The 20,128-nt window shown below is 38.4% G+C and overlaps 1 protein-coding gene across 5 annotated transcripts in view; it reads right to left on the bottom strand.

Annotated features, from left to right (window-relative positions):
* The window catches only part of CDC42 (cell division cycle 42), a 48,381-nt gene that overhangs the window by 4,716 nt on the left and 23,537 nt on the right, over nucleotides 1-20,128 (bottom strand). For all 5 annotated transcript variants that reach the window (XM_059135184.1, XM_059135185.1, XM_059135186.1 and 2 more), the window contains exons 2-5: nucleotides 14,263-14,418; nucleotides 11,166-11,238; nucleotides 1,991-2,100; nucleotides 1,670-1,867 (exon numbers count right to left, since the gene is read on the bottom strand). In XM_059135184.1, the coding sequence (XP_058991167.1) occupies nucleotides 1,670-1,867; nucleotides 1,991-2,100; nucleotides 11,166-11,238; nucleotides 14,263-14,367 (486 nt within the window). In that variant the 5' untranslated portion in view covers nucleotides 14,368-14,418. The remainder of the gene's footprint in view (nucleotides 1-1,669; nucleotides 1,868-1,990; nucleotides 2,101-11,165; nucleotides 11,239-14,262; nucleotides 14,419-20,128) is intronic.

Below are 20,128 nucleotides of genomic sequence, written 5' to 3'. Positions count from 1 at the left end.
TACCAGTGACCTAGAATTGGGTCCACATGGTCTATTTGCCTCCATTTCCCCCAAAAGCAACCCATACTTGGAGGAGAAGGGTACAGAAGGATGCCTACCAGAGTTAGTTATAATCTGACACACGCGTTTCACATATATCCTTCACACACACACACACACCCCTTCTGACTCTTCTGATGGTATCAAAACACAGAACCATCAGGCATTTTTTTTAAATCTCAGTGCTGTGGATAAGAGGATATAAAATCTTCTGAACTTTAAAATATCTGCTTTTACAACAGGACTGAACTGCCAAGGAAAACTGGGTCTGGGAGTATGATTTTAGACCTGAAGCCATCCTGCAGAATATACCCAGTTAAGCATAAAAATTTTATCTTTAAATATCCAACTTGGCACTGAGTTAGAGATTACTAAATTAAGTCTAGGCCACACATACTAAGCACCTAGTACATGCATACTAGGTTAATTATATATGCCATTTGCCTTAGTATACATACAATCAAGAATACAATAGTGTTTAAAAAAAAAAAAAAACTTAATAAAAAGAGCAATTACCTAAACAAGTAAGCATGATAAATGTAAGCATAGTTAATGTATTTATTGGAAACCTCTTTAGCTCTGCCCTATTTTTTTTAATTTTATTTATTTTTTATTTGATAGAGATCACACGTAGGCAGAGAGGCAGACAGAGAGAGAGGAAGGGAAGCAGGCTCCCTGCCGAGCAGGGAGCCCAATGTGGGGCTCGATCCCAGGACTCTGAGATCATGACCTGAGCCAAAGGCAGAGGCTTTAACCCACTGAGCCACCCAGGCGCCCTAGCCCTGCCCTATTTTAACTAGACATGCTTGCTCAATGTTCAAACCTCAGAGCTCCAGTACCAATAGAATAAAATAGTTCTGTGCTGTTCTGTTCCCATAATGTTTTCTTTTGCCCCCAGAACAGTACTCAAAGGGAGAATCAGTCAGTAATACCATGAAGGTGGAAAAGATAAAACCACACAGGTCAGTTATAGCTCCCACTCGAAATATCCTAACACTGTTCCCTAACCTCAGAATCTGGTGTTTCCCATCAAACTAGAAGAGCCCAGTTAAATTATCCAGAAAGGGACAGGACAGAGAGGACCACATGGGGAAGGAATGTCTCTAAAAACACAAGCATTGATGCCCTTTTATAAAGCATGCTAGACAAATAGCCAAGGGAGCTTGCTCTGACATGCGGGTCTCAATCATTATGACTAATTCCCGATGTCAGTTGAATTACCCCAGAAACTATAGCATCAGTGATCAGAATTGACAGGAAAAGATCAGATACATTTAGATAAAAATTTAAGTGTCGGGGGCGGGGGGGCAGTGGGGGCATCACTCACCTCCTCTCTTGCAAATGAGTGCTATCTGGAACCCACCTATAAAAAAATTTTAACACAATCCCTGACCACTACAAATGAGTCAGTACAATACGGGAGTTCACCAACACAAGAGTTTTACTCAGAGCTTAGTAATTTTCTCCACAAACACAGAACCTCTACCAAAAGAATACATACTATGAAGTTGGTCCTAGTCTTCCCCGCTTTCTTGAGCACTGCGGGCCACTGTTAAAAATAGCCCCCAAACCCGAATACTCTTAAGAAACAACCCAACTGTAAGTAAACAAGGGGCTACTCTCTCCTCACCTGTGTGAGTGCAGAACACTCCACATACTTGACCGCCTTCAGGTCACGGGCCAGCTTTTCAGCAGTCTCTGGAGTGATAGGCTTCTGTTTGTTCTTGGCAAGTTTCTCAATCGTAGAGGGGTCATCTCGGAGATCAATTTGGGTCCCAACAAGCAAGAAAGGAGTCTTTGGACAATGGTGAGTTATCTCAGGAACCCACTAGAGAAAAGTATTTTTAAAAATATACCTGCATTAATCCACAAGCCTCTAAAGCTTTACACAACAACTCAACAGAAGTTCTGTAACCACCTTTTTCAGTGCAAGAGTATCTGACCAACTCACCTTTTCCTTCACATTTTCAAATGAGGATGGAGAGACGACTGAAAAACAGACTAGAAATACATCTGTTTGTGGATAACTCAGCGGTCGTAATCTGTCATAATCCTCTTGCCCTGGAGAAAAAAAATTGGATAAGTCAGCTACTGAATCTTGGCATCCTCATAGTATCAAAATCACAAGTCAGTCAACAGATTAAGCATGCAGCTAACAGCATGCTGACCGTTACTGAGAAAGCAACTTACTATTCTAATAAAATGTATGGCTTTTCTAATATAACACTTGATGAACGTTCTTACTCAGCTAATTCAGTATTTCAATCCCTGAAAACAGCAATAAATCCATTGTGCTTTAGTTGTTTACCCTATTACCAGTCTGTAGCTTCCAATCTTTGTGTCCATCAGCAACCCAATGATAATGTAATAAAAACAGTAAGCTGTTGCTACAGAAATGGTTAAAATAAATCCTACTCAAATCTGGTTAAGAAATAACCACAGTGTGGGGCGCCTGTGGGTTAAAGTGGGTTAAAGCCTCTGCCTTTGGCTCAAGTCATAATCTCAGGGTCCTAGAATCGAGCCCCACATCAGGGCTCTCTGCTCAACAGGGAGACTGCTTCCTCCTCTCTCTCTCTCTATCACTCTCTGCCTGCCTCTCTGCCTATGTGTGATCTCTGTCAAGTAAATAAATAAAATGCTAGGGCGCCTGGGTGGCTCAGTGGGTTAAGCCTCTGCCTTCGGCTCAGGTCATGATCTCAGGGTCATGGGATCGAGTCCCGCATCAGGCTCTCTGCTCAGCAGGGAGCCTGCTTCCTCCTCTCTCTCTCTGCCTGCCTCTCTGCCTACTTGTGATCTCTCTCTCTGTCAAATAAATAAATAAAATCTTTAAAAACAAATAAATAAAATGTTAAATAAATTAATTTGTTTCTTTCTTTTTTTTTTTTTTAAAGAAATAATCACAGTGAAACCATCTAAGGAGACAAAAATCTCAGTGAAACCGCACTGACACAATCCACTGCTCATCATGATTACCAAAGCATATGCACAGGCTTAGTTACTGTGTGCATTAACACCAGTATATGAAAATAAAACTACCTACAAAAAAATAACTTGGCAAGAATCAATGGATGCCACATCTGTGTGGGGATTATCCTAGGGAAAATAAGAATATTTGTATGGTCTTAAAGACTGCCAATAAACCTGCAAGGGGAAGAATGGCACTATACTGCCAGGAAACTGGACATGACCTTGACTTACCATCATCAGTTGAGTGGCAGATGAATATCGTGTGCCCCTAGATTTATATCCTGAGAAAGACACATCCCCAATGTACTATTTCATACATAATCTGAACCTAATCTAAGGAAACACAGACCAAATCCAACGGGAGGATAGGGAGAAGACCTGCCTGTATTCTACAAAAATAATGTCATTAAAGACCAAAAAAAGGCTGAAGAACTGATCCAAATTAAGAGACTAAAAAGACATGACAACTAAATGCTATACATGATCCTGTACTGAAAGCAGAAAATACTGGGCTTGGCTCAGCTGACAAAGCTAGAACAGAGACAGAGATGTTAGATTCAAGTTCTGTATCAATGTTAAATTTCCGTAAGTTGTTTATTATTACACAAGAATGTCTCCATTCTTAGGAAATACATATTTATTCAAGACTAAATGGCTATGTGATCAACTCACTCTCAAACAGCTCAGGGAAAAACAATTCATGTGCATATTACATTGAAATAGAATAATAAAGCAAATAAGGCAAAATGTAAATTGGTAAATCTGGTTAAACGGTGTATGGAGGCTCCTGGTACAATTCTCCCAACTGTTCTGTAGACCTGAAAATTATTTCCAGATAAAAAGTTTTTAAAAATATCTATACACATTTCTAAAACCATGAGGGGAGGGGAGGAGTTGCCAGGACAGGGTTTAACACTTCAATTTCGAAAATAAACTATAGCAATCCTATGTTTTAAAAGAATAGTTAAGTACTTAGTGCTACTCAACTGTACACTTAAAAACAGTTAAAATGGGGCACCCAGGTGGCTCAGTGGGTTAAAGCCTCTGCCTTCAGCTCAGGTCATGATCCCAGAGTCCTGGGATTGAGCCCCACATGAGGCGCTCTTGCTCAGCAGGGAGCCTGTTTCCCTTCCTTTCTCTCTCTCTGCCGACTTGTGATCTCTGTCTGTCAATTAAATAAAATCTTAAAAAAAAAAAAAGTTAAAATGACAAATTCTACATTATATCTATTTTACCACAATAAAGAACTTTTAAAGGGGAGGAAAAAGGAGAGTTAAATATTTTGTATGCCAGTGAAATTTTTTTTTTCCAGCATTGAGAGAAAATACAAGAATTGAGGGTAGCTATCAAAACATGATAATTAAAGACATCACTGTTACTGCCACTTGGAATGAGCAATACATTGTGAGCAGACAAAAAAGGTATCTACCTTCAGGACAATACAGAGATTAAAATACAGATTAAACGAAAAGGGAAAAAGGAAGGAGGTTACAAAAAATAAAAATAAAAATAAAAATGGTCATCACCACCTCTCGTACTGATTGCATACTTACTCTAACAATATGATAGGGTCAGAGTCAAAGGCTTTAAAGGTATGCTCTTAGAAGTGTAACTTTCACTTCTTAAAATTACCATGCAGAATGTATTATTATAGACATGGAAGAGATTTAAGAAAAGAATGGGCTTAAAGAAAACAAAATCAGCCAAGCTCCTTAATTCTCTCAATCTGAACAGCCTGAGCTCTAACACTGGCTGGAAATTTGACACATTGCCTGTCAAAGCTCCAATAAAACAAAACAAAAATAAATTTAAAAAATAAGAAGGAGGGACGCCTGGGTGGCTCAGTTGGTTAAGCAGCTGCCTTCGGCTCAGGTCATGATCCCAGCGTCCTGGGATCGAGTCCCACATCGGGCTCCTTGCTCTGCAGGGAGCCTGCTTCTCCCTCTGACTCTTCCTGCCCTTCTGTCTGCCTGTGTTCGCTCTCACTCTCTCTCTCTTACAAATAAATAAATAAAATCTTAAAAAAAAAAAAAAAAAAAAAAAAAAAAAAAAATAAGAAGGACATGGGGCACTGGGTGGCTCAGTGGGTTAAGCCTCTGCCTTCGGCTCAGGGTCCTGGGACTGAGCCCCACATCGAGATCTCTGCTCAGCGGGGAGCCTGCTTCCTCCTCTCTCTCTGCCTGCCTCTCTGCCTACTTGTGATCTCTCTGTCAAATAAATAAACAAAATCTTTTTAAAAAATAAATAAATAAATAAGAAGGACACCAGCTGCCTTCAGCTCAAGTCATGATCTCAGAGTCCTGGGATCCAGCCCTGCATTGGGCTCCCTGCTCAGCGGGGAGTCTGTTTCTCCCTCTGCCCCTCCCCCTGCTCATGTGTTCTCTCTCTCTCTCTCAAATAAATAAAAATAAAATCTTTTTTAAAAATAAGTGAATACGGTGTCTAGGTGGTTCAGTCAGGTAAGCGGCTGCCTTTAGCTGAGGTCATGATCTCGGAGTCCTGGAATCAAGCCCTTCATCCAGCTCCCTGCTCAGCAAAAAGCCTGCTTCTCCTTGTCCCTTCTGCCTGCAGCTCTGCCTACTTGAGTGCTCTCTCTCTAATAAGGAAAAAAAATCTTAAGAAAAAGTAAATAAAAAAATAAAAAATAAGACAGAACTAACCAACCCTTATTTTTACAAAAATTAGTACACTCACACAACCTTTTCTTAGCTTTATTCTCTATTCAAATGGAATGAATGTACTTCAAAAAAATTAAGCCTGACACAGACTAGAAAATGGCTTCATTTCTAGTCATTCGGTCACTGTAATCAACCCATGTTAGTGCACATCAAAAACAGATCCAACTCTATATTCCTGAGCACCAGTAAGAGCATCTAAATGAATGTCCAATGTGTTACATGCAATGAACCTTCTACTCAGATGAAGACAGAAAACAAATAGCCGTTCTTTTTTTAATATTATGTCCAAAGCAGTATTGGTCCAGTCATACATTTGTGAATAACGAACCCCCAAAGCTATAAATATCTTTCTTTTCCTTTCCCAAGAAGAAAGAAATCAGAAAGGAAATTGTTCAATAAATAGGATGCAGGCTACCTTACCTCTAGTTCTGCTTCAAGGACTACATTTAAGGAAGAATGAATGCAGTCCCTTAAGAGGAGCAAGATTCTTCATTATCCAAGCATTATTTATCCAGGTAAAATGTATCCTCTAAGAATGTCACAAATAGCTATTACTCACTTGATAGCGTTAATGTCATCACTGAGCATCCTTTACAGTAAACAACATGATCAAGAAAATTTCACTCTACGTGCAAGTCAGGTTTTGACCACAAGTCTTAAATTATACCTACTCTAACAGCACATAAGCTCACTGCTCAACTTCCAACATTTGCCAAAAGGCAGGGATATATCTCATGGGTTGCTGACCTTTCCCTTACTTAGAATCTCGTATTTAAAACTGAAATTCAAGAGGAACTAAGTCGTTTGAACTGAGGACTCCAGCCCATATAAAGTCTGAAAGAATCTCATGGCATGAAAAATAAATTTACTGCCAAAAGCCACATTTTTAGTTATTTCCAATAGGGTACTGTAAATACAAAAAGAAAACAAATTAAGCATTTCACAGTATTTACCACTACAGACTCAAACCTAATCATTTTTTTCTACAACCAATCATTCAAAATTCAATGGCACCTAGTGATCCTGCTTCCGATGTGACATGCATGTTTCTTTCTGTTTCAGAAAGAAATTTTGCTGTAAAGGACATTATAGGCACTGACTATAGATTAAAATTTAAAATATTACATATAATGTTGTATTTCCTGAATTTGAGAGGAATACTGTAACAGAATATCCTTGCTCTTAAGAAATTCATACATTGGGGGCGCCTGGGTGGCTCAGTGGGTTAAGCCGCTGCCTTCGGCTAAGGTCATGATCTCAGGGTTCTGGGATCGAGTCCCGCATCAGGCTCTCTGCTCAGCAGGGAGCCTGCTTCCCCTCTCTCTCTGCCTGCCTCTCCATCTACTTGTGATTTCTCTCTGTCAAATACATACATAAAACCTTTAAAAAAAAAAAAAAAGAAATACATAGACTGAAGCATTAAAAAGCAAAAGAGCATGATGTATGCAACTTACTTTCAAATGGTTAAGAAATTAAACAACATGCATACAGAGCAAGAGAAAGTCTATCATTAAGAACCAGTAAATCTGGTAAGGAGCTCTTCGTACTAGCAACTTTTCTTCAAATCTGAAATTGAATCAGGACAGAAACTGACAAAAGAGGGGCACCTGGGGGGCTCAGTTGGTTTAGGGTCTGACTCCTGATCTCAGCTCAGGTCCTGATCTCAGGATGGTAAATTCAAACCCCACATGGGTTTTATGCTAGGTGTCCACTTTAAAAAAAAAAAAAAAAAAGACAAAAAGGAATGTGTGTCAAAATGTAAAAATGTCTGACCCAGAAAAGGTCTTAATATAAAATACTGTGAACAGATCCCAAACATTAACAAAAGAAACTAAACTGTGGTGTGATCTGCCATACATAAGACTACCATGTTACTACCAGGACAATGACACACAAGTACAACCTTGAGAGACATCACCATGTTGTTTTAAGAGGAAAGGGAAGGTCGGGGGGGGAGGGGGCTAATAATATCCCCTTTCCCTAAGAATAAATACAAGCGTATAGGAAGAGCTCTGTTTAGGATATACACTAAGACATCTCTGAATACAGATGCTTTTTCATTATTTTATTTATCTACATTTTTATTATTTTTCCCTATAAGTAAAACCCACATCTTTGTAATAAAGAATAACATTTAAAAGTCTGACACAGGAAGGAACTGACAGTGGAGCAATGATTATAAACAATACAACAATTACAGAACAACTTAACATGATAAACATGTTAAGTAAAAAAAAAAAAAAAAAAAAAGCTAAATACAGAAGGAAATACACAATAGTACAACATGTGAAGGGGAAAAAAGAAGAAAATAGCTGTGGGGGGAATCTCATAAGCAAAAATTTACTGTTGTGACCACAGAGACAGAAATAAAAGCTGTGACAGAGACAGCCCTGTGATCCCTTTTTTTTTTTTTTTAAAGTAAGCTCTAGGGACACGTGGGTGGCTCAGTCAGTTAAGTATCTGCCTTTGGCTCAGGTCATGATCCCAAGGTGCTAGGAATGAGTCCTGCATCAGGACCCCTGCTTGGTGGGAAATCTGCTTCCTCTGCCAGCTACTCCCCTGGTTGCTCAGTCTTAATCTTTCTCTCACTCTCTCTGATAAATAAATAAATAAAATCTTTTTTTAAAATGTTTTACAAAATAGGGGACGCCTGGATGGCTTAGTTGGTTAAGTGTCTGCCTTCAGCTCAAGTCACAATCTCCAGGTCCTGGGATCAAGTCCTATGCAGAGCTCCCTGCCCAACAGGGAGTCTGCTTCTCTCTCTTTCTCTCTCCCTCTGCCCCTCTTCCCTGCTCATTCTCTCTCTCTCTCTCAAAAAAATAAAAATAATTAAAAATGAATGAATGAATGAATACATAAATAAAATAAAAATTAAAAAATAAGTAGGCTCTGCCCCCAATCTGGGGCTTAAACTACCTTGAGGCTTAAATGACCCTGAGATCAAGAGTCGCATGCTTCACTGAGTGACCCAGCCAGTGATCTTCAATGGTATTAAATGTATCGATAAGAGTTGCAGCCAGAACCTCCTAAACCCCTTATACATAAGCCATTAGCTTGGTTTAGAGACTGTATGAGAAGTACAGTCCTCCCTTGTCCGTTTTTGTTTCACACTTCAAAAAAAAAAAGACAGAGAATTGTAGCCAGAGGTGAGACAGGAATGCTATAAAAAGAATTCAGAACAAAATTACAAAAAGTCAGCAGATTAAACGCAAATAGTCCAAGGCCATCTCAATGGGGATGAAAGCTTTAGCAGAAAAAAAAACTGAGTTAATGGCATGACTTGAACCAGGGACAGGGACTCTGAAATTAAGGCCTCTGCAGAAGATACAAGTCTCCCCTTAAGTCTATCAAAGACAGAGAGTCACTATGGATGCCTACTGCCCCAATTCTCCAATGTTTGTCAAACCCCCCAACTTGCTGGGCTAGTAAAATCATTTCCTTAATGTTTTTTAACACCCAGAAAGATTCAGAATCTAACAGATGAAATAAATCAAATACTATTGTTAATTTTTCATTACATTTAGGAATAATCTATCCTTATTTAGCACGCCGTGCCTATAATATTTATAATAATCTGCCACATTAAAGAACATGATAAGATTTGTTCTCTGATTCCAATTTAAAATGTGTAACTGATCTTAACCTTGGAACTTTTTTGTTGAAAAGCATTAAGAATTTTATAAAGGTTATAAAAATACTGTTTGTGATAAATTAAAACATAAACAGAGGAAATCTAAGTTATCAGGCTAATTGAAGCTTTGTATATAAAAGCCTGGGGTTGCTTCACTTGTCAGGTCAAGCAAATTGAATTGATTAAAACAGAAAACTGAATATATTAAATTTATAAATGCAGATTAAAGTACCAGAAGATATTTAACACAGTTGTAAATGAGGTTGACTGGGATTAAAGTCTTGTCAACATAAGTTAAATAAACCAGTATTAATCAAGGGACCCTTGGCCACCTTGAGAATGATTTATTCGTAAAAGTGACTATTTTAATTTAAAAAATTTATTAAGTTATACAACTAAATTTAAAGCTTTACCCACTCCAAAACTAAATATTGAAGAGAAATAAAATATGTCCATACAAAGATTTGTGTACAAATGTACACAGCACCACTATTCACACACTTAAAAACTGGAACCCAAACATCCATCAACTTGTAGAGAGAGAACCAAATTGTGCTATAGTCACAATATGGACTACTACTCAGCAATTAGGAAAAACTACTGATACATACAAATAGATCAATCTCAAAACCATGATGCTAAGTAAAAGAAACCAAGCACAAAAGACTACTAGGTTCCATTTATATGAAATTCTAAAAAAGCAAAACCACACTGAGAGAAAGCAAAGCTGTGGCTGCCTGGGAAAGAACACAAGAAAATTTTTTAGGTGACAGACCTTGATAATGGTGGAGGTTACATGACTATATAGTCAGTAAAACTCAAACTGACACATAAAATGACTGAATTCTATTGTATTATACTTCACTTCAGCTAAAAAGCAAAATACTGATTAAATACTGATTTGAAATTTTAAAATAAAATATAAAATTAATTTTCAACCCCAAGAGGCCATAAGTTATCTTTTTTCTGCATACAGATTGCCTCCAGGGGCACACACAAACACAGAAAAATCCCTCACCTATAATGAAGTACAGGTCATTGTTTTTTCTATTTTCCAAGTTTCCTTCCGTACACCATTACTCTTGTAAATTTTAAGTCATGAACATTTCAGGGCCTAAACCAACATTAGAAAGCCACTGATCTCTAAAATGAACTGCTTACCACTGTCCCACTGTCTCTCCATTTCACCCTCCCAACTAAATCTAGACAGTCCCTAAAGGTGAGCAGTACACCACACTCCATCAGGGCAGTATGGCAGCTGGCAGAGAGGGAGAGGAGCACACATAAGATGTGAAGCACTTAGAATTCCTAAATATGAAAAGATTACCTTTCTGAAATTTTCCTTTGGCTAATTAAGCTGATAATAACCGAGACTACAGAGAGAAGTCAGAAATTAAGCTGTGCAGCCACTGTTAAAACAACGAGGAAATAACACTGAGAAACTGGGTATACTTAAGGAAGAAAGCAATTTATTCCTTCAATTTCAAAAACTGACCTCAAAGGTCAATAATATGAGCTAGGTACTGGTTCATGTTCAAAGCAGTTTCAGATATAGTTAAAATAACAAACTATCTAAGAAGCTATCCGCACATGTACTTTATTTCACCCTACTTTATTTCCTTCCACACCATGCACCCAAGGAACTCCAAACTCCTATTGTGATTCCAGCTCTGGGACTGCCTCTTGAGTCAAGTATCGGCCATCACGATATCCAATCCTACTAAAGTATTAACAAAAGGCAAGTGGTTTACTAATATGCTAGTTTCCCAAAATGTCCACAAAAAAAAAGACAGACAACCAGCAACTGTTAATACTTATAGACTAAAACATAAAAGATACCAAGTTTTCACCTGCAGTATCAAAAAGTCCAAGAGTATATGGCTCTCCACCAATCATAACTGTGACTGCATAGTTGTCAAAAACCTAAAAACACAAAAATACAACATCATTAGTATGGTCAAATTGGGATAGAACAACTCTTAAGTAAAGGCAATATTTCCTTCCTAAGACTTAAACCTCTCTTAGCCCAAATGGTTCTTATATAACAAACCTTGCCAACTAAACCCTTGCATGAACTAAATGATTCTTGGGAAAAAGGGACAGGGAATGTACTCTGGGAGGTCTGCTCTACCCCAGCAGCCTGGATTAAAAGCCACAGAAAAGCTAGAGGTGTCACAGAAGCAGAGTCCCGAGCTACCCAAAACAATCCTCTTCAAGTTTAAAACTTTGAGACAGTAAGCTTACAGTTTACCTTAATGCTCAATCTGATTTCTAAGAAATTAATTCTTCACAGACCCTTTCATTTTAATCTACAATTTAAATATCCTAGATCCATGAAAATCTTCTTCCTTTCAGGGTTCAAGACAAGAAGCGCCTTGTTACAAACAAGCCCATCAGAAAGAAATTAAGGTTCCCTTAAGTCAAGGAAAGTGTCCAAGAAAAGGCTGGCAGATTATTTGTTGAGATTTCATGAATAAAACTTATGTTACTGAATACAAACCACATGACTGAAGAGACCTTCTGTGACTAGATGCTTTTATTTTCAAATACTCTAAAACCCATGACAAACTCTGTATATACTAATATTGGTTGTGCTAAATTATTTGTGAAAATGGGAGGTAATGGTGCTAAATGAAAAAAGACCCAACGATAATTCATGGATTTTTCCGAACTGACAAATGAAAATCTTTCCAACTGACAAATGAAAATCTTTCCAACTAGAAGGATGTTATATTTTCAGATCAGCCCTGCTTCATCTAACTCTAACTTTCTGGTTCAAGCTTTAATGAATTGTTTGTAAACAAGAGTGAAAGCAAGGGCACCAGGCAGGTGGTAGTTAAAGGAAAGTCAGTTCTTGATAACAAGAACAAGAAAGAGGCACCTGAGTGGCTCCATCAGTTAAGTGTCTGCCTTTAGCTCAGGTCATAATCCCTGGGTCCTGGGATGGAATCCTTCGGCCTACTCCCTGCTCAGCAGGGAGTCTGCTTCTCCCTCTCCCCCTCTGCCCCTGCTCATGCTCTCTCTCTTGCTTATCTCAAATAAATAAATATTTAATTAAAAAAAAAAAAAAACAAGGAAAACTATAATGAATGTGGTTAAGCTCTCAACCATATAGATTATTTTTTAAGTCATACCTAACCCGTCTTTCAGATACCCACATACAAACACATGTATGAAACACCTGCTAGACCCCTTAAACAGAACACCTCATGACAGAAATCATAACACAGACTCAGAAATCATGTTTACAAGAAAATAATTTTATTTTTTTTTTTACAAGAAAATAATTTTAATGGAGACTGAAACGCCAAAATTCCAATAGCTATCCTCACTCTGAAACAAGATTCCTGTATCTCTGAAAATCCCCTACAAGTCCCTCTTAACCTCAGAACTTTCCACTTACCATGTCCCAGTCACAAATGGGTCAATCCCAAAATATGATCTTATATTTAATTATACCTCAAATTCTCCCCCTCCAAGAAACTTAACCTTTCTGCTTCCTACAGCCTTGGCCTACTCACTTTATCTGCTTCGGGATATTATAAATTGTCAATTCTAATTAAACAAAATCACCAAGCCTTTAACCTGTATTCATTCTCTTAACAATGTTCATGTCTCTTAAGATTAACCTGAAGTGGGGCGCCTGGGTGGCTCAGTGGTTTGGGCTGCTGCCTTCGGCTCGGGTCATGATCTCAGGGTCCTGGGATCGAGCCCCGCATCGGGCTCTCTGCTCCGCAGGAAGCCTGCTTCCCTCTCTCTCTCTGCCTGCCTCTCTGCCTACTTGTGATCTCTGTCTGTTAAATAAATAAATAAAATCTTAAAAAAAAAAAAAAAAAAAGATTAACCTGAAGTATTCAGACATTTTCTTCCTTTTTACATCCAAACAATACTAATTTCATATTAATCATATATAGGTTCTTCATAACCCCTAAAATAACTCACTTAACATAGGTGCTTACTGAAAGCCAGGCCAACCCTAGCTCAGCGTGCATACTGAAGGAACGCCTGTGTTTAAGAACATTATATCACTGGATTGGGTCACCCAACCTGGAACAAACAGTGGATCCTTCCAAACACATTCCTTCACAAGTCAGTGTCACTCCAAAGAACTCTTCTCTTTCACTTCATTGTCTTTGTTATTCCCATTTTCCCCCTACTCTTCTAAGGAGCTGATAAAAAGCATTTGTGGGGGGCAGCTGGGTGGCTCTGTGGGTTAAGCCTCTGCCTTCGGCTCAAGTCATGATCTCAGGGTCCTAGAATCGAGACCTGCATCAAGCTCTCTGCTCAGCGGGGAGCCTGCTTCCCCCACCTCTCTCTCTGCCTGCCTCTCTGCCTACTTGTGATCTCTGTCTGTCGAATAAATGGATAAAATCTTTTAAAAAAAAAAAAGAAAGAAAGCATAGCATTTGTGGGAGAGAATGCCCAAAGGCTTCTGCTAGTGTTCTCCTAACAAAAACAGGTCTCTGCCCTTTAAAAGCAATTTGGAGCTCCATTTACTGCTAAGACAACAGCTCCATGAGATCCTCTTCTACCCCCTACAGAAAATAAACGGAGACACATACTACTTTCTCTGAAGTTACAAGACCCCAAAAAGCATCCTAGACCTCCAAGCACTGATTCCTCACTGGCCAAGTTATCCACCCACCTCCCCCAAAGTCATCTCATTCCAAGACACTGAGCATACTTCTCCAAACTGAGACCATCACTCTTTGAAGAATCTTGTCTATTGGAGTTTGGTCTCCAGCACTTCTTGCAAACCCTTGTTATCACCCCTCTGACTCTTTACTGATTTTTCAGCTGTTAATTTTAAAGTGAATATAATTTACCCATGACAGATCTTTAAAAAGAGGACACAAAGGCAGACAAAAGAAAAATTTCAGTACACAGAGTTTTCAAAAGATCCAAACAGAAAACATTTCACTAGCAAATGGAAGCCTTTATACTTACAGTCGGTACATACTCAGATGGAAATTTGTTTGTTGTGTAGGATATCAGGAGACATGTTTTACCAACAGCACCATCACCCACAACAACACACTTAATTGTCTGCATTGCTGAAACAGTTTTGTATCCACTTAAAATACTTCAAAATTCAGTGATGACCTACAAAAAAGATGAAGGACATTTGTTTCATTTGTAGTGATATATTTATTTTTATTTCTTCTACTAGCAAAAGATTCATTCAGAGCAAGAACAGAACTAGCACCCCAACTACTGTGGCTGAAAGAACCTTAAAGGAAAAATTGTGACTAGTTTAAAGTCATAATAACAAATTAGAGTCAATTTTCTTAAGTTTCTGATCCCTGTTGTTTTCAACGTCTTTAAAAGTCCAAAGTAGTGTAAGGGACAGCATATTTATTTCTATAATGAAAGAGAAAGAAGCATCTGTGTAATTCAGTTAAGTGTCCCACTTCTGATTTTGGCTCAGGTCATGATCTCAAGAAGTTATGAGATCAAGCCCTGTGCTCTGCACTGGGTGTGGAGCCTGCATGGGCTTCTCTCTCTCCCTCCCTCTCTCTGCCCCTCCCCCATTGCCAATGTGCTCTCTCTAATAACAAAATTAAAAAAAAAAAAAAAAAAGAAAGAGAAGAGGCCATTTCAGAATGAATCCCATGTAGTGTGCCACGTGACTGTGTGAAACTCTTTCTTCAGTTGTGTGTACATGTGCACGCATATATTTGTCCTAGACTGCAATACAGAAGTCACTGATTTAAAGGCTGGTCCATTTATCCACTCTTAGAGCTACAGTTACTCAGGCTGTAACCCACAGGCTACAGAGTACCACCACCAACCCCTTGTAACAGAGGAACTGGAAAAAGATCAGGGTGATCCCTGGTCTCAGCAGCTCTTTTGACACCAGGTTGCCTAGTTACTAACTCAATATTCATGGCACGAAGAGGCCAAAACCCACACATTTATAATAAAGAGATCACTCTAAAGCACACTGACTTATGAACAGATAAAATTAAGTTTACCTTACTATAGTTCTCCACTCTAAGAAGCTACTGATTACAAATGCACTGAAGATTTATTATATTTCATCAGTTCATAGATGCTTGCTTTCACATTTAAACATCTCTAAAATCAGGTGCCTGACTCAGTTGGTTAAGCATCTACCTTCTCCTCAGGTCATGATCCCAGGATCCTGGGATGGAGCCCCACACTGGGCTCCCTGCTCTGAGGGGAGTCTGCTTCTCCCTCTCCCTCAGTTCATCCCCCCAACTTGGGCTCCCCCATAAATAAAATCTCTTATAAATAAATAAACATCTCTAAAATCAGAACATGTCTTTACTGAAGGATTCTTAAAATCATTACCAGTCATCCCCCCCTCCACATTCTGACATCTAAGAAATCAGGATAAATGGCATCTTAAAGCTAACGAAAAAAAAAATTTTTTTAAGACTTATTTATCTTAGAGAGAAAAAGCATGCACGCAGGGGAGGGGCAGAAGAAGGGGGAGAATCCTCAAAGCAGGCTCCCCACTGAGCATGATGCCCAACATGGGGCTCAATCCCAGGACCCTGAGATCATGACCTGAGCTAAAACCAAGGCCAGCCACCCACCAAGCCATCAATGAAAACTTTAAAAATTTTCTGGGAGAATAAAAAAGAAACATCATGCCCTGTATTCCTACATTTTAAGATAAAGTCCTAGTTCAATTACAATCCTGAAGGGGTTGCCAAAACCACCACCTTACTAAACATAAAAATGTCAGAACCACCTAACTGGGCTGACTGCCATGCCTACTTTGTCCTACCTACAGTATCCATCACAACTCTTAATCATGATGAGTTACAAATTGTTAACATCTCTGTAGATACAGTAGGAGTAACTTACAGGAAATATACACTCTCCCATTCCTCATCAAAATCATCCTGATTTTATTTCTCTTTATTTAACCTCCTTTTATCTTGTTCTTTCCCTTCTGCTTATAATGCACTGAAGAAGCACTCATACTAATATAGTATTAAAGGTTAAAGATCTTAAACCCTAAACTAAATCAAAATTATTTATCAAAATAATTTAGCACACCGAGTACAAATTATAGAGAATTACTCCTAAAGAATGTCTTTTATATAATAATAAAGAAGAGAAAAGAAGAATAGCTGTCTTCTCACGCTCCTCAATCTACTGCTGAAAAAAAGCGTAATGTTCTGGTTAAAAAAAAATAATAGTAAGGTCTTCTGTAGAATTTCTTTTCAATTCACAGTGAAGAAAAGAAAGGTAAGCAGAGAATATTCTACAGAATATTTTCCAGGTGCCTACAAATCTATTTCAAGTTCAGTCCTTCTATCTTCTATTTCTCCTGATTATTGTTACCAGGTGATTTTTTTATGTAGAGTTTAATCAACAACACTGGGCAGAAAGTAATCATCGACCACTGTGGCAGAGACTGCTAGCGGTCTGCCAGTTCTTCCTTTCTTCTTTAATAACAGAATTTTCACTTAAGCATGTGGTCCCCAATAAAGAGAGACTACATTTCCTAAATTCCTTTGCAGCTGGATGTGACCACTGTGATTAAGGGGAGTGGAAATTACAGATGAAACAACCTTCAAGAGTCGCCTTAATAGCAAAGGGAACAGTCTCCCTGCTCCAGCCTGTAGGCTGGAATGCAGACGTGATGATGAGAGCTGACGCAGTCATACTGAACCACAAGACACAAATTACATGTTAAGGATGAGTAACATAATAGGAAGGGCCAGCCCTGGACCGCCTCCAGGACTCTTAAAGAAGAAAGAAAGAAATTTCTCTTCCATTAAGTCCCTAGTATTTTGGATTTCTCTGTTAAAACAGCAGAATTGATATCCTAATTACGATCTTTCACAGACTCTAAGAAGCCAATGATTTTCAAATATATCCTAAATTTAGAAGTGTTAAATGCAGAAGAAAACTGTATTAGCATCACAGAAATTCTAGTAAATTACAGTAAAACTGACCACTTTTGAGGGCTCTTTCAAAAACATCTAAGGTAAATGCTTCTTCTAAAATTTTAATCATGGTTGAAATCAAATTGTCATCCCTACCTATGAAGCTCCTTATTTTCATTCTGTATACCATACTAACAAGAAAATACAAAATCAACAGGCCACTTATAAGCTTCAAAATTCTAATGGGGGGAAAAGCCACCGTTTCTTGAAATTTTTGTAAGATTCCCTAGGGAATAAGAAAGCCGATACTGAGAACAAGAAGTTCCCATGATCAGAACTATGAATATGACTGCCTCATGTGCTAAAATCACAACTACCACAAGCTGTGATGGACAAGGCTGGAGCTAGTCTAAAACACTCCAGAGAAGTGCTTTCATTCATAACTGTATTTAAAAAGAATAACTTACATCAGATTCACACTGAATTCCCTTTTTTATATATTAAAAATATATTTGGAAATTCCACCAAAATTAGCAGTCTTCAGCAGCCCATCACAAACAGCAGTCTTAGAATACGGGTCCTGTCTGTGCAAACTTTAAACTTAGTATCTCTCTCTGACACCAGTGAAGAATAAGAATATGTTAATGAGATCACTCTTGGGGTGTCTGGGTGGCTCAGTTGGTTAAGTGCCCACCTCCTTGGGTTTCTGCTCAGGCCACGATCCCATGGATTGTGAGATCCAGCTCTGAGTCGGGATCCGTGCTCCACTGGGAGTCCACTTGAAGATTCTCTCCTTCTGCCCCTTCCACCACTCTCTTTCTTTCTCTCTCTCTCTCTCAAATAAATTAATCTTTAAAAAGAGAGGGGAAATCATTCTGGCCACCAGGAAACTTCCAACTGTGAAGTAAAACATATGGATACAACACAATTTGTACTAGAAGAAATCTACAATCTAAGTTTGGGAACAAAGGTAACACTATTTCAAATGGGCTCATAATCTTTCAGCATTTTTTTTTTTTAAATTAGGTTCTACTCCCAGCATACACAGGTCTTGAACTCATGACCGAGAGATCAAGACTCAACCCTAGATAAAGAGTCAAGACACAAAACCAACTGAGTCACCCAGGTGTCTCTCCTCTCTGTATTCTTAAGCACAAATTCATTAAAACTAAATGACAAACTTTCTGAGGGCAATCTTTAAGGTTTTCCAATGGAAGGTAATAGATTGTGTAACGGAGATGTGTTCTGAATTAGTCTGGCTAGATCACTGAACAAACATTACTATTTTCAGAACTTTCAGAAGTCTGTTATCTTTTCCTGTACCAGAAGAATAAACAGCCCCCCAAGTCACCTGGGTCCTTCTTTGTGTGTCCTGCCTAAAAAGCTGGAAAAGAATATCCAAAGTACATGAACTTCATTTATAAGTAACAGTAATGTTCTTAACTTTGAAGTCAGGAAAACTGGGGGTTTTTTTGTTTTTTTGTTTTTTAATATTTTATTTATTTATTTGACAGGCAGAGATCACAAGTAGGCAGAGAGGCAGGCAGAGAGAGAGGGGAGGAAGCAGGCTCCCTGCGGAGCAGAGAGCCCGATGCGGGGCTCTATCCCAGGACCCTGGGATCATGACCTGAGCCGAAGGCAGAGGCTTTAACCCACTGAGCCACCCAGGCGCCCCAGGAAAACTGGGCTTTAATCTCTGCTCAGCACTTACTAGTGACCTGGGCAAGGTTCTTAACCTCTTTTTGCCTAAGTGTTTTCATTTGTAAAACAGAACTAATTACATCAACACCCTGCACGGCTGTTATAAAGATTAAATAAAAAGACCTCACAGCTCATAGCACATATCCAATATACAAAAATTCATCTACCGAGTGTGCTAGTTAAATCGATCCTATTTCACATCATATTTTCATCCTGTGGGTCAAAACTTAAACTGGTGGATTATTACCGAATCAAAACTTTTCACAGTTTGCACATAATAGGTATACCAAAAATGTAAGTTAAAATGAACCGAATATATTTGCTATTTAGCTAATGACGCACACACAAAAATAAATGAAACAAGAAATCCACCCAAATATTTCTTCCCCTGAAGACTTCTGAACTTTTCTTTTGTTATTTCCTGTAACTTATTTCTGTATTTTACAGAGTAGTTCCTAAAAATAAGTTACCTAACAGGTGTTAACAAAATAATTTATTATGAAAATACAGCCAATCACTACTGTTAAATGACTAATTATTTAAATGTTTTTAGTCTATAAATCATCACTACCTACATGTTTGAATTCAGCCTCTAAATCAGTAATTCCAAAATTATCAGACAACCAGAATTACCTGGAATGGGTTTATTAACAATTCAGATTCCTAGATCCTCACCCCAAATCTTAAATCAGAACTCAACACTCCTGGGGCACCAGGGTGGTTCAGTGGGTTAAAGCCTCTGCCTTCAGCTCAGGTCTTAATCCCAGGGTCTTGGGATGGAGCCCCCTGCATTGGGCTCTATGCTCAGCAGGGAGCATGCTTCCTCCTCTCTCTGCCTGCCACTCCGCCTACTTGTGATCTCTGTCAAATAAATAAATAAAATCTTTAAAAAAGAAAAAAAAAAAAAAACTCAACACTCCCTACATAATCCTAATGTACAGTGAAGCTTGAGAACTACTACTTCACATGATAGCAAGACAAGGAATACCAGCAACATGAGAACATTTTAGATCATCTAGAAGTGAACTTCTAAAAGTAGAATCAAAATTACCTACATGAATTAGGGGTATCAACAAGGCATTTTACATATTTAGTAAGGAAAAACTCATGTTAGATACTGAGAGCGCATGAATCAAGATACTTCAGAGCTGCTTCAATTACTGGCTTAACCTAATAGTGTTCTCAACTAATAATAATAGGAGCAAATACTTAAATAGTTCTTACTATGTGCTATATACTGTTCT

This window comes from Mustela lutreola, chromosome 10 (assembly GCF_030435805.1).
Source record: "Mustela lutreola isolate mMusLut2 chromosome 10, mMusLut2.pri, whole genome shotgun sequence".
Lineage (NCBI taxonomy): Eukaryota > Metazoa > Chordata > Mammalia > Carnivora > Mustelidae > Mustela > Mustela lutreola.
Note: the sequence above shows the minus strand (reverse complement) of the source record. Positions and strands in the feature narration are given on the sequence as shown.